The 16,172-nt window shown below is 41.2% G+C and overlaps 1 protein-coding gene across 1 annotated transcript in view; it reads left to right on the top strand.

The window, feature by feature from the left end:
* Positions 1 to 16,172, top strand: part of LOC124132015 (tenascin-X-like) — a gene marked incomplete at its 5' end in the record, with an annotated part of 35,747 nt that overhangs the window by 14,524 nt on the left and 5,051 nt on the right. Inside the window, 4 exons of the mRNA XM_048395883.1 lie at positions 3,753 to 4,025; positions 6,318 to 6,452; positions 10,022 to 10,082; positions 12,805 to 13,185. Of these exons, the coding sequence (XP_048251840.1) occupies positions 3,753 to 4,025; positions 6,318 to 6,452; positions 10,022 to 10,082; positions 12,805 to 12,907 (572 nt within the window). The remainder of the gene's footprint in view (positions 1 to 3,752; positions 4,026 to 6,317; positions 6,453 to 10,021; positions 10,083 to 12,804; positions 13,186 to 16,172) is intronic.

Raw genomic sequence — 16,172 nt, 5'->3', positions numbered from 1 at the left:
TGTCAGGATTTAGTCCTGCACCATGGGGTGCACGGGTGGCCCAAGCGTCTAAGGCGCCGCGATTCGCTGTGCCACGTTGCGTCCCTTGGGCACGCCAGAAACCTATGATTGTTGGTTCGAATCCACGTTCGCCCCAATTATGTTTCTAGGTTTGTCAGCACCATACCCGTGCTCGTGGGTTTCACCGAAGTGGTAAACGTCTGAGACCTGCATCACTTCGGGCTTTCCTCCCACATCAAGCTGACACGCCGTGATATAACTGGAATACTGTTAAAAGCGGCGTTAAAACCCAACTCACTCACACTCACACTCCTGCACCATGACTGAAATATATATTTTTTAGGTATGTGTTTTACTAAAAGCTTTTGCAAGTCTAGATTCAAGTAACCGAGTCTAGTTTGCATAGGTTCTTTTGAGGAAAAAATATATATAAAAGATTTCAATGTTTTCATTGACTCAGTGTTAGTCTAGTCAGGATCCTAAGTGTGTTAGTTCACTTCCCAGCTGTCAGACACAGCAGTCACAGAATGGTGGTCGAAGTACATCATTGTGGTGAACAAAAGGGACAAAACCTTTTTCATAATCATAAGAAATCTATATCCCTAACAGATATTTGCAATACCAAAACATATGTGACAAATGACCATTGTACGTTACCGTCTGTCATAAGCACGGCAGGTGGGAGTTCATTACGCTCTGTCCATCTTTGTTTATCACTGGATCTGACTCTCCTCCATCAAAATAGTCCCCTAACATGGTGTCGACTACACCACCGTTGACCTTCGGCGTGATAACGTGTCGTCAAGATACGCCTCTGACAAATCAACGTGTAACAATGACAGTTTTCTTCTGACCGTTTTACACTGTCCGATGCGTGATGCGTCCTTTGCAGTTGGAGGTAGGTTGTTTGTTTGTTTGTTGTTAATGCCGCACGCAGCAATATTTCAGCTATATGACGGCGGTCTGTAAATAATCGAGTCTAGTGATTGACATCATGAGCATCGATCCGATAAATTGGGATACGATGACATGCATTAACCAAGTCAGTGAGTCTGACCACCCGATCCCGTTAGTCGCCTCTTAAGACAAGCATAGTCGCCTTTTACGGAAAACGTGGGTTCCTGAAGACCAGGATTTTCGCGGGTGATTGGAGTAGTTGTGAAGAGATTACAAATGTGCTGGGGTCCAATGTAGCGGTCATTTGCAGGGGAGGTTACTATTTGCCTTCATGCCCCAGCAGTGACACTTCCTGTGTTGGTGTATCGCATATAGACGCCTGATGATATTGTGACGTTGGTCTTGTGTCTGACTTGAGAAAGGACATGATCATACGTTTCCGTAGAATATCCAATATTGTTACAATTGTTGAGCTTGTGTTTATGATCTACAAAGTCACATCTACTTCACTGTAAAGTATTTGTAATGTGCTTGTTGATGTTTTGGTGACTAAACAAATGACTGCTAAGTGTTAATGAACCCGACAGCAGCGTTAGATGGTGTGCCAGTATAAAACAAGACCAGATTCAATTTGCCTAATGTGATAAATGTTTAGGCATGAAACAAATGATTTAATGGTGCATTGAAGCACAGTGAGTTTTTACCTAAGTGGAATTAGAACAACTATTTGATCAAACTTGTGATACTTTGACATGCTTGAGGTTATGCATTTGTGTAGACGAAACTGAGCAATGGTGCTGTGCATTTACTTAGATGAGGCCCACGCGGATGGTGACTGTGCCAAGAGGTGCACGTGGACCAACTGGCGTTCCTGGAGTAGCTGCAGCACCACCTGTGGAGGAGGAACTAGAACTAGAATACGCGGTTCATGTTGTCTCAAGGGTTTGACGTCTGATCAGTGTATGTCAAACTGCACCTTTTCGTCATCTGACCAGAGAGAGACATCAGCATGCAGTGGTTATTGTTCCAATGGAGGGACAGTTTCTACATCTTTTTGCAGCTGTCCTCCAGGTTATGGCGGTGATTGCTGTGACATAGGTAACTACTGAATTATTTACTCTCATAAACAATCTATAACTCGACTCAAGTCACATCTCTAATGCAATGAGCAATCAGAATGGCCCTGAGTCGAGAGAACAGTTGATGATGACTATGTGCAAATGTTAGAGTCATATGTTCTGCTTCGTCCTCTGTTAGTCCCTGATAAAATGTGACCTGCTACCTTGTGTTATCCCACAAGACAAACTAAAAGGAAAAACTTCATTCCTTGATCCATGGGGCTTTTGTTACAAAACGTGATGTGCAGAGATACAGTTGCGTATCTATGTCCTGAGGTTGAGAACAATTTGAGCAAAATGAAAGAACATGCCATCTGAGGTTTACGGAGAAAACACTGTGTGAAATGCTGGACTTCCTTATTGATAACATCTACGTAAAATTTGGGGGTAAGACATTTTGGCAAGAAGTAGGCATCCCCATGGGCACCAACAGTGTTCCCCTTCTTGCAGATCTGTTTCTTTATCCATATGAATCGGAATTTCTGTTCGGATTGGCAAAGTCAAAACACGGTAACTTGGCCAAAAAGTTTAACTTTAGCTTCAGGTATATCGATGGTCTGATATAGTTCAATAACAATGAATTAACCATTTCCCTTCCACTGATTTACCAACCTGAACTAGAAATAAAGGAGACCAGTGAGACCGCCTCATCAGTGACAAAACACTCTCCACAAGACTGTATGACAAGAGGGATGATTTCAATTTTCCAATAGTCATCCATCCCTTCATTCCAGCAGCTTCAGCCTCTGGTGTTTACATTTCGCAACTTTTGAAATAGAATCGAGCATGCTCTTTCTACCAAGATTTCAAAGAGCGTCATTTGACTCTTACTCAGAAGTTGTTTGATCAAGGTAACAATATTCAATGCCTCAGTAACGCTTTCCCAAAGTTTTATGGTAGACATGTAAAGATCATTTCCTAATTTGGCGCATCAGTGACAAAAATGATGTCCGATGCAGTTCCCTATTTTGACTTGTACCATATGTTCCCATGTTTTTTCAAGTGAGCAATTGACTTGTCTTTGCATGTGTTTGTGACGGTGCGACTGGTGAGGCAGGAGAAGCTAACCTTTCCGTGAACACCTGGTGTCATTACTTTTTGATAGTGATTCATAAACACATGCTCACGATATAGTTGAATCGTAGAATGGACTCTGCTTTATGCAGAGATTTCTCTTGGATATGGTAGAGTTTTGTCGCTTTATTATTATTATTATTATTATTATTATTATTATTATTATTATTATTTAAACCATTGCTTACCTGTCCTGTTCATCCCATTTATATGAACTATTAATATATTTTTCATGCAAACTGTGTAAGTGCCAGTTACTACTGATAGGACAGGACAGGCTTACTCTTTTCGCAAACACCTAGTTTCATCACCGATTTTCTGTAATCCATTAATGTAATAATTATCACAGCTATTTTGCCTTTTACACCCAATGGATTCTATTTCGTCGGATAATCGAGACTGGTTATTGTTTGGCATTACGATTAAAATATACCTACCCTGTCCATCCTACATATTTGTACCATTTATCATGGTCACACAGGGGCGGTCGGGTAGCCTAGTGGTTAAAGCGTTCGCTCGTCACGCCGAAGACCCGGGTTCGATTCCCGACATGGGTACAATGTGTGAAGCCCATTTCTGGTGTCCCCCGCCGTGATATTGCTGGAATATTGCTAAAAGCGGCGTAAAAAAACTATACTCACTCACTCACTCATGGTCACACAGAGAGGACACCCGGCGACTGCACCAAGTGTTCCCTCCTGGCTTGGTCAAACTGGGGCTCATGTTCAGAGACCTGTGGTGGCGGCGAGCAGTCCAGAACGAGGAAGCCATGCTGCAGACTCCAACAGTCCCAGCAGGAATGTATGGCAGAGTGTGGGTTAAGTGGGGAGGACTTGCAAATGACGCACAACTGCAGTCAAACATGTGACCACGGAGTCTTTAACAACAGCCAGTGTCACTGCTACGATGATTATAGAGGACGGTGTTGTAACATAGGTAAGAACTTAAAACAGCTCTGGCTGTCATCATCTTTGACATCATCTTTGACATCATCTTTGACATTATTCGAATTCTCAAATATAATCAAATATTTCATCTAAAGGTCAATTTGATGGTGTTATTTGCACACATTTCGAAAAATATCAAATCAAAGTAATCCATAATTTTTATAGGTATTTTTTTTCTTTTGCGATATACATTGCAGATTTTAATTATAATATGCATGTTGATGTTGAGTCGTTGGAGAATAACAATGTTATTGTCTTTGTGAGAGTGAATGCTGGTGGTACGGTTGAGAGTGAGTGTTGGTGGTATGGTTGAGAGTGAGTGATTTATGCGCTTACTACTATTTTCATGTTATAATTCCTTTATCAAGTTGCTTTTGCAAAACAGTTCAGGCTACTTTGTGGTGAATATGTGCTGTGGTTAGAGGCTTCCATGTAACCCTGAGCAATGTAAGCGTGAACACTGTTTCTTTTGACTATATGTTCTTCTTAATAAAAGGACATTCCCTTGGAGATTTGATTCATTAGCTCCAGCTGATGTTTCATGTGTACCTCATATTGGTATTATCATCCAAAACGGGCCCCAATTGAGATATCGCTTGGATGAGATCAAGCGATGATATCGCTGCAATTTCAAAATACTTTGCAGACCATTGTGACGTCATTTGTTACCATGATGACACAATCAAATGACATCATTAATGGCTCTGCTACTGAAGCTGTTAGCAGTCCCTTTTACACTTAAGACACTGCGTATTACTGTCTACAAACTGAAAAACTTGGAAGAATGATGTTGGATGATAAATAAAATCTCACCAGGGTTTCTTTTGATATCAAATATAACAACACTCTTTGCCTCGGAGTTTTTCCGTTTTTTTCCAAATTTGATATCAAAAGACACTACTCCTTCATTCCAAACACACCTGGCCGCTTGGTGGGGATTCTTCATCGCTGAATAAACTTTGTTTCGTGCTTCTCCTAACCTTTAACATTTTCCACTTTGACATCGTTTCAATTTAAATATTTGATGGTTAATGGTGAAAGGAGTTACCCCCCTTGAACGATTCTTCAGCGTATTCATAGATTATGTTCTCGCTGAGTATTTTGTATTTTCTGGCAGTGTAGTGCACTGTACAAGGATAGGCATTGTAAACAATAAACGTTTCCACTATGCTTGAAGTACATTTGATGATAAACTGATGATACACTTGTAAACCTTAGGTTTAGAACACCCAATTTTAGTGATGAAGAAATAGATGTAACTGTCTGTTCTATGTGATAAAATGTGATAGCAATATTTATCCTCATGATACATTTAGAATTCTCATTACTTAACAAATCATGAATCTTTTAATGTGTGTAGGATATAAAGTGAATTTGTGACAGATCCAATTTATGCCAAATAGTCTGACCATTGTCCTTGCATCTCTTCAGATTTTAGTTCATTTAATCATGTCACGTGTCACATGCATGTCTGCTGTTCACTTCTATCAATTGTTGTACATGCTGAGTGTAATTGGGCCCCTTGGAATAACTGGAGAAGGTGCACCAGGACTTGTGGAGGGGACACCTGCTTTGGATAAACGCTTGCTGCTGAGTTCTGTGTTCAAAAGTACTACTACCGAAAGGAGTAAGGGATCTTCGAATATAGCCTCTTTGATGATATAACATGTTATCGCACAATATCACGATCCAACAGATGCCATAAAGTCACTTGACAGGAATTATTTTTGTAAGCTTTAATTTCAGCACCTACGTGCTTGGGAAAATATTGCCTAACGTTCACAAAGAGTTTAGACAGAGGTTTCCCGTCACAGTGCATATGTGTACAAACACAAGGGCGGTTCACTGAGACGTTGCAATCCTATGTTGTATTTCTTTAGTAAGTGAAAATATGTCTTACACGGTGACCATTTGACAAAGACGTATATATGATAAAGCGATTTTTACCATCGTTTTGTAAGTATCATGTAAATAGTATTTATTATGCAACTTTTTTCTTGCAACTCATTTTAGCATCCCTATCGCTTAGTCAATATATCCAATTTACATCAGGTGTGATGTATTGAAATATTTAATAGTTTCACATAGTACTGGTATTAATTGTGCCGATAAGTTCATTACACCCCTGTCTCTTATATATGCCTAGTGATAGTATGTTATGCACTTGTTTTTTTTATATTTATCAGTAGCATACAACATCCTATTTCTGATCTATTGTGTTGGGGTAGACTCGTTCATGTGATGACACCTTCCCCTTAAAATCGTTATGTCATGTTTACAGAGGCCACGCCCAAAAACTGCTCCAAGTGTCCCCCTACAGCTGGTTGTCCTGGAACACGTGTTCAGAGACATGTACAGACTACGAGTCGCCTACCTTGCTGCAGGCTTCATCAGACGCCGCAAGGCTGCATGGCAGGTTGGTGCTGTAATCATGGATGACTATTTGATGTGGGATGGCAAAAGCGTAACTACAGAGAGAGTCTTCCAAACGACGCAAGTAAAGACAGAGATTATAATGTCACACAAAGAAAAATCATGTTTTAACAAAAGCTGTGGTTGTCAATTCCCCAAAACCTGACAAAAAGAAGTTTATGTGCGCAATGCTTGAGTAATTAACGTGCATGTATCAATGACATTCTTCAAATTAAAACATCAGTACTTATAAACCAAAGCAGGCTATCTCCGCGCCTATTTTTGCTAAACCTATAAGACATTATGACAACTTCAGAGTGATCTGCTACTGCTGTTTGCCCAGGAAGGACGAGTACAATCTACACGCAAATGGGCTACAGAATCCGGACGACATCACATCTTTGACTGGTGCGTCAAACGTTTACGGGAGACTTACTGGGGAGTCAAAAGTTTACGGGAGACTTACTGGGGAGTCAAACTTTACGGGAGACTTACTGGGGAGTCAAGCGTTAACGGGAGACTTACTGGGGAGTCAAACGTTTACGGGAGACGTACTGTGGAGTCAATCCTTTACGGGAGACTTACTGGGGATTCAAACGTTTACGGAAGACTTACTGGGGATTCAAAAGTTTACGGGAGCCTTACTGGGGAGTCAGACGTTTACGGGAGACTTACTGGGGAGTCAAACTTTACGGGAGCCTTACTGGGGATTCAAACGTTTACGGGAGACTTACTGGGGAGTCAAACGTTTACGGGAGACGTACTATGGAGTCAATCCTTTACGGGAGCCTTACTGGGGATTCAAACGTTTACGGAAGATTTACTGGGGAATCAAATGTGTACGGGAGACTTACTGGGGAGTCAAACGTTTACGAGAGACTAACTGGGAGTCAAACTTTTACGGCAGATTTACTGGGGGGTCAAACGTTTACGGAAGACTTACTGGGGATTTAAACGTTTACGGGAGACTAACTGGTGAGTCAAACGTTTACGGGAGACTTACAATGGATTCAAACGTTTACGGGAGCATTACTGGGGAGTCAAACGTTTACAGGAGACTTACTGGGGAGTCAACCGTTTACGGGAGACTTACTGGGGATTCAAATGTTTACGGGAAACGTACTGTGGAGTCAAACGTTTACGGGAGACTTACTGGGGAGTCAAACGTTTACGGGAGACTTACTGGGGAGTCAAGCGTTTACGGGAGACTTACTGGGGAGTCAAACGTTTACGGGAGACTTACTGGGGAGTCAAACGTTTACGGGAGACTTACTGGGGAGTCAAACGTTTACGGGAAACTTACTGGGGAGTCAATCCTTTACGGGAGACTTACTGGGGAGTCAGACGTTTACGGGAGACTTACTGGGGAGTCAAACTGCGGACTGGCGATCGGGATAATCAGGAAGAAAATTTTCATTTGAACATTATCAGCTCAGAAAACCAAGTGCTAAACCAAGTTGTTGCGAGGAACTGTTCACTATAAATAGTACTAACAAGCGTATAGTCGACGAAGTCATCTTTATCCTCCACCCATTTTAACACGTTATGGTCCCAAACCAGGTAACTGACCCAACATTTCGCTTAGCCCATGTCAAAATAGCTGCAATGGAAATTGTAAAATAAACATTTCTAAAACTCCTTAATATCAAATGGCACCAGTTCAGTATGTGCTTTATATATATATATATATACATGCAATGTTTGGCAAGGAAATGTTTAATAGATTATTTGTTATACTCCATAAGTGAACCCACCCTATATTAAAACTTAAATCCAACTTGTTGTCATGGAAACATTAACAATAAAAAGTTCTAAAAGTGCCTAATATAAAAAGGCACCAGTTCAGTATGTGCCTGGTAGACATGCAAAGGTTTGTAAGAAAGTATTTAACAGTTTTTGAGGTACGCTCCGGAAACGAACACCACCCTTATAGAACCTAAGTCCAACTTGTTGCCATGGAAACGTAAAAATTGTTTATTTTTTATAAAAAAAATTTCCTAAATAGCAAAATGCCCCAGTTCAGTATGTGTTTGGTAACATGCAAAATTTTTGTCAGAAAGTATTGAATGGGTTTTGAGTTATGCTCCGGAAACGAACTGTACCCTATAGAACCTAAGTCCAACTTGTTGCCATGGAAACCTGTCAAGTGGATAGAGGGTCTACCGGTCGGAAGGTCTGTGTTTCCAGCTCCGGCCGCGTCATACCATTAGACATTGAAAGATGACACTTGTTCCTTTGCCTGGCGCTCGGCAAAAACAAGGACCGGTCGGTTTGAAGTTGTTTTGTTTGTTTGTTGTTTAACGCCGCACTCAGCAATATTCCAGCTATATAACGGCGGTTTGTAAATACTCGAGTCTGGACCAGACAATCCAGTGATTGACATCATGAGCGACATCATGAGCATCGATACACGCAATTGGGATACGATGACATGCATCAACCACGTCAGCGAACCTCGCCATCCGATCCCGTTAGTCGCCTCTTCCGACAAGCACAGTCGCCCTTTACGGCAAGCTTTGGGTTGCTGAAGACCTATTCTACCCCGGATCTTCACGGGTCGATAGTGATTAAAAAATACATGCTTATGATATAGTTAGAAACGTACAATCGACTCCGCTTTTAGCAGGGTTTTCTTGTGATTATGGGAATTGTTTTGTCGCTCTGAATTCTAGTGTAAATCTTACAAGGCACTAAACGTGCTTCTATACATGCATGTTAAATGTCTGCACAGGTTACTCTAGTTACAGCAACATCCCTTGCTCCATATAACATACATCATCACAGCGTATTTAAAACAAACATATATTTAGAAGTGTGCTCTTATGCTTATTTACTGTTATTACCGTAAATAATCCAAGGAATTTCCAAACCCAGAAAAACGTGATCGATCCAAGTAATCAACATGGTTTTAATAGTTATCGTGTTTTTCATCATTCAGTAGACCGCCTCCATGGTCTAGTGGTAGAGCGTCCGACCGGAGAGCGGAAGGTCCGGGGTTCGATCCCCGGCCGCGTCATACCAAGGGACGTTATAAGATGGTACTTGTTGTTACCCTGTCTGGCGCTCGGCATTAAGGGACAAGGACTGGTCGGCTCGGAGTCCGTATACTGTGTCTGAGTGGAGTATTCATGTTAAACTGCGGCATGATATCTCAGTGTACTATAAATCGGCATCAGTCCGGACTAGTACAAGCAGCCACACACACGTGCATGCACGTCGCTATATAAGTGCAATAATCTTGGACGCGACGTTAATTTCACCTCACCACCTCATCATTCAGTAATATGTAGGGATTGAATTGTCTTATATGAGAAGTAATCATCGTTAGTGGAGTAGAGGGGGCGGTCGGGTAGTCTAGTGGTTTAAGCATGCTCGTCACGCCGAAACCCGGGTTTGATTCCCGACATCGGTAAAATGTGTGAAGCCCATTTCTGGTGTCCCCCCGCCGTGATATTTCTGGAATATTGCTAAAAACGGCGTAAAACCGTACTCACTCACTCACTAGTGGAGTAGATTGCAGATACTTTTTCCAAGTCAGTTCATAAACTTTTCATCAACCACGATTTTTTGTAGTTTCATCATGGGAATATACTGCTGACGCTGCCACGGACGCCAAACATAAATCGACTTTCTTGTAATGTACACATGATAGATAACATACCACAACATCAATAACAGGACAGTAATTGAACGATAATTGAAAGATATCCTTCTCCATTCGAAGTCAATTAAGGGTTCCAATCAATTTTCTGTGTACTCATTAAATTTGGCTCTACATCGTTCGCAATGGGATAAACAGGACATGAGTGCGAGGCTGTTCGTGCATCAATACACCAGTGTCATCCCATTCAGGTCTTCACAGCTGCTGCCAATAACGTTTGTAGGTGTTAGTGAGTGAGTGAGTGAGTGAGTTGGGTTTAATGCCGATTTTAACAGAATTCCAGTTATATCACGGTGTGTCAGCTTAATGTGGGAGGAAAGCCCGAAGTGATGCAGGTCTCAGACGTTTACCATTTCGGTGAAACCCACGAGCACGGGTATGGTGCTGACAAACCTGGAAACATAATTGGGGCGAACCGGGATTCGAACCAACAATCATAGGTTTCTGGTGTGTCCAAGGGACTCAACTCTACACAGCGAATCGCGGCGCCTTAGACGAGTGGGCCACCCGTGCCCCCCTTGTTGGTGTTAACTTACATACACATATATATGCTACAACAAGACGAGCCATAGAAAATCAAGGTAGATAAATCAAGGATGATAAATTCAGGGGTGTTAAACTGAACAAAATACTTGAAAAAAGTCATTATGTATCAGGTTAGCGAAGACATTTTAAACAATTGTTCCCTTGACGCGTTCTTAAAAGAAAATATTGTAAAAATATACTGAACAACAAAAGTTCCTGTGACATTGAATAAGATTTAATGCAAAGTTATGTTTTTTACCAAATCTGAAACAATTTCGGTTTACAACAGATAAAAGACTCATGTAAGTGTTCAAATGGTTTCATTTGCCATAATGACATAAAAAAATGCGTGATTTCATAAAAAAAAACATGAACATGCAAAAATGTCAATTTACAAATCAATAGCGTGTGTGTCCACCTCTGGTTGCGATGCAAGCAACACATCTTCGTCTCATGGATTGGACCAGGCGTCGCACAAAGTCCTGTGGGATATCTGTCCACATCTGCTGGAACATGTTGTTTCGAAGTTCCTGGAGTATGTGAATAACACATGGTTGACGTCGAAGGCGCCGATCAATCTCATCCCACATGTGCTCGATTGGTAAGAGATCAGGGGAGCGAGCCGGCCAGGGGATGACATTCACGTTATTTTGTTGAAGAGAATCCTGAACAAGTCGAGCCCCAATGAGGCCGGGCGTTGTCATGTTGAAAGGTAATGCCTGGGCCATGACGACGCAAAAACGGTAGAACAACAGGGCCGATGATCTCGTCGCGGTAGCGCTGTCCACTGAGATTTCCCTCTAGCACTATCAAACGGGTCCTCTGTTTTGCTGTAATCCCACCCCATACCATAACGCTGCCGCCCCCGAACCGATCTTCTTCCTTGACACAATGATTGACGTAACGTTCACCTCGACGTCGGTACACTCGAATCCGTCCATCGCTGTGGCTGAGGTGAAAACGAGACTCGTCAGTGAATAGAACTTGTCCCCACTGCATGGCCGTCCAGCGTAGACGCTATCTGCACCACTGTAGACGTGCTTGGCGGTGGTTTCCTGTCAAAATGGGACGTTTGGTGGGTCTTCAGGCGACAATCCCTGCACATCTGAGGCGGCGACGCACGGTTTGTGTAGATATTCGTCGAAGGCCAGGGATGCTTCTTGCAGTCACTGTTGTTGGCTGGAATCGATTTTGTAGGTGTGTTGTTCGAATCCAGTTGTCTTGTCGATTATTGGTTACGCGTGGCTTGCCACTCCGAGGATGGTCTCTGACTGCATTCGTCGGTTGCCAACGTTGCCATAAACACCAAATGGTGTTTCTGTGGACGTTAATTGTCTTGCAACATCACGTTGACTCGATCCTTCTTCAAGCATACCAATGGCTCATTTTCGGACAGGCGTGGCATTTCGTTATGTTGAATAATTGCGTAATTTTGTTGTTTTTCTGAGTAGTTGTTGTCAGAACGATGCTAAACAATGCATATGGAATCCCGTTAACGCACATGTTTTTATACCCATTCTTGGGTAGTGAAATGCATGGGGCTTGCATAAAAGTAAACTTTTGCATGGAATGCATGCTTTTTTGTTACAGTTGTGTTTTTGTGACTTGATTCCATACATGTACTACAATATTCAAAACCAGACTTTACTTGTTTGAAAAATACACTAAAATATTTGTGTCACAGGAACTTTTGTTGTTGAGATTATATGTGTGGGGGCTCCTCCTTCCAGAGATAAAACGATCGTGTTATTGAGCACCAATAATACTAAATAGTTAGTCGCGAAGGTGTTGTAGAGCTTCCGGTGTAGACAGTTTATCAGTTCCACGCACCATTATCCCCCGGGCCTATCACAGACTTCTGGCTGAATTTTAACGATAGTGTATCACTTCAGAAAGTAGGCTGGCTTAGAACGAATGAATTATGCACAAGTGTCGTGTTAGAAACAATCAAGGACAAACTAGTTACGTACCAAAATCTATACTTTCTGTGTCCAAAACACAGTTCGTGAGACAAATCAACATCATGTCGCATCAGTAGATCTGCTTAATTGACACGTGAACTGCGAATTGTGACATGTTTGTTGTTAGCATGTAGCTGGTTGTTCATTGATTCATTGACTGGTCTCGCCAATTATCAAAGCTACAAGAACAGATATAACTTTCTGCGCAGTTCATCTGTCTTGATGCGGGCTGTATACAAAGAGGGAAAGACGCACACACCGCCTCGAGCTCTCTACTGGCTACAGCAATGTTGGCATACGCAGCCTCTCTAATGACCACTGTCATGTTGGCCGGAGCTGTTCTGACCGAAGGGGCTAGAAGTGTCCCTGGCCTGGCTGTTGCACCTGCCCATGTGATCAAAAGCTGGACGGTGGCTGCCCGGGACCGGTGTTACAAGCTGTGTCTGTACACACCCAACTGTGTCTCTGTGAACTGGCGCTGGAAGACAACCCCTGCGGTGTGTGACCTCAACAAGGTGACTGAGACAGACTCCCCTGAAGCCGTGGCACCTGATGACGAGACCGTCTACATTGAACTGTCTGCAGAGGAAGTAAGTACACCTATGCAAGGAGGGTAATGAAAAAGTGTTCTGTGAACTTATTCTTTTCATAATGTAGAGGGGCAGCTTAAGTTGATACAGTATTAAAACCAATCCCAACATCGCTGAAGCAACCTTTACCTATCGTAAGAGCCGAATAACGGTGCATGTCATCATAAAACGACTCCACAGATCGATGCCCATGATGTTAACCCCTGGGTTTTCTCGCCCAGACTCAATTATTCCGAGACGAACGCCATATTGTTGATTGCGGCGTCAAACAAAACAAAAATCAAAACCTGTTAATTTGCGAATGGTGTTTAACGTTCAAAGGTACCTGGAGCAACCAGCAATATTGATACTCTAAATTTTCAGTCAAGAACACATTGATGCTTCACCCAATGTTTCAGAATTTCATAATACACAATTTGCTTTTCTTAATACTTGATATATTTTTTGCATGTCAATATGATTTGATTTAACAGACCGTTAGAGTTGTACCCTCGTAAAACAGAACATTTTGTAAACGTAAATTGTTTTGAACATTTTGCATTCAGAAAACATTCTACTTTGACCCAAAACTCTTTAACATGCTTGCATTCCCAATATACATGAAGAAAGGATTCAGCGTCGGTTTCACAAAATGAGCATAGATCATCATCGAGAATTTTTACTTCAAACAATTCTTTCTTTGTAATGATGATGCGATGAATAAATTTATATTGAAAATCAAGTAATTTTACATCTTTTGTACGTTTTCTGTATCTGATAAAAAAACATCCTACCACGATATATCTAAGTCAAGAATGGTATCCCATTTTTCACATACTGTTGTGAGATTTGCTGTAGTTATATTTAAATGTCGATTATATAAGATAATATGATTATTTCTAATAGCATATATTTCCAGGACTTTAGTATGTTTAATAGAACCTGGTTATAGTCAATAACTGTGCCTTTAATTTGGTATTTTCTTTTAAGTTCATTATATTATCTTCATTACAGAGATCTTTAATAGTTCCCTTAAATAAACAATTTCTTGTAAACCTTTTTAAAACTAATGGTTACACCAAAGAGGTTCTGATGTGCTTCTATGGTGTTTGTGGAGTTGGTTTTGTGTCTTCTATACGAGTGAGTGAGTGAGCTAAGATTTATCGTCACATCGGCAATATTTCAGCCATATAGTGACGAGATAAATTTATACATATAAATACAGACATTTTGACAAAATAAAAAATCTGTCAACGAAGGACAGTAAAACAAACTAGGATATCACAGATATGAATATAAAACTAGCATGGAACAATAAAAAGATGAACAATACACAATACATAATACATGTTAAAAACGGGCTATTGATCGCCAAACACTAAAGGTAGATCATAACACTAGGGACCATGGGGACTTACGGTACTTTTGCTACCTGCATGGGCCCTAGCAGGAGTCTTCTATACGATGTTCCCCAAATAGCCAAAACATGTCTCTAGTAAGGATTAGCTAAGTGTACACAGTTTTTAATATTGGCCCCAAGAAGGAATATGGTTTTTAGTGGAATGATGCTAGGGTTATTACTGTGTTTTTTGGGTTTTTTATAACTGACAGTTTTATAGAATATAGAAAAGACCTCACCTCTATCACATGATATACTGTTAAAAGCGACGTTCAACTCACTCACTCACTCACTCACTCACTCACTCACTCACTCACCCACTCACCCACTCACCCACCCTTCCTCGTACCACTGGATTCTGTTTCTTATTTGGTACCGCCTCCGTGGTCTAGTGGTAGAGCGTCCGCCCGGAGAGGGGAAGGTCCGGGGTTCGATCCCCGGCCGCGTCATACCAAAAGACGTTAAAAAATGGTACTTGTTGTTTCCCTGTCTGGCGCTCGGCATTAAGGAGCTAAAACAAGGACTGGTCGGCTCAAAGTCAGTATAATGTGTCTGAGTGGGGTATTCATGCCAAACTGCGGCATTGTATCTCAGTGAGCTAGCACTATAAATCGGCATCAGTCCGGACTAGTACAATCAGCCACACACACACACACATGCACGTCGCTATATAAGTGCAATACTCTTGGACGCGACGTTAAACCCAATTTCACCTCACCTCACCTGTTTCTTATTTGTATTCCGCTTGATTCTTCTTCTTTCAGTTTTTTTAAAATATTCGGAACATTTTCTCTAATTTCCTCTTCGATTTGCTTTATTTTTTCCTCTTAGTTTTTACTTTCTTCATTTTTGGTTTTCTTTAGTGAGTGAGTGAAATTTAACGTCACAATATTTCAGCCATATCGTGACGAAACAGTTATAATAAAATAATTTTCTTTTGATTTAATTTAAAAGCTGTCAGCGATGGACAGTGAGATAACTAGAGTATCACAGTTTCGATTTTAAAACTAGTTGAGAACAGTTAAAAGAATACATTTTCATTCAACAACACAATATAAACATGGGCTATAGATGACCAGCACAAATGGTTTTCTTTAAATAAGTGGGAAAAGATTTTGATTTGTCTCTCAATTTCATTAAAAATGTTTTTAAAAATTATCACTGATTTATAATTCTACATTTAGGTCTTCAGTTTTTCTGGCCTCATCTTTGGAATATTTACCGTTTGAATATTCTAGTTTTGTTTCTTCTAGTGTATCTTTCACTATTTGTATAAAGTCATTGTTAAACAGTAAAGATGTATTCAACTTCCAGTCGCCCCTACCTCTTTCTTTGCTAAGTGTATTTGTCAAAGTTATTGCAGTGTGATCAGATTTGTATCCTGGTATAATTGTAGAATCAATAATTATATTGGACCCGTGAAGATTCCGGGGTAGAATAGGTCTTCAGCGACCCATGCTTGCCGTAAAAGGTGGCTATGCTTGTCGTAAAAGGCGACTAACGGGATCGGGTGGTCAGGCTCGCTGACTTGGTTGATGCATGTCATCGATCCCAATTGCGTGGATCAATGCTCATGACATTAATCACTGGATTGTCTGGTCCAGACTCG

Source organism: Haliotis rufescens, unplaced genomic scaffold (assembly GCF_023055435.1).
Source record: "Haliotis rufescens isolate VD_foot unplaced genomic scaffold, xgHalRufe1.0.p SCAF_15, whole genome shotgun sequence".
Classification (NCBI taxonomy): Eukaryota; Metazoa; Mollusca; class Gastropoda; order Lepetellida; family Haliotidae; genus Haliotis; species Haliotis rufescens.
Note: the sequence above shows the minus strand (reverse complement) of the source record. Positions and strands in the feature narration are given on the sequence as shown.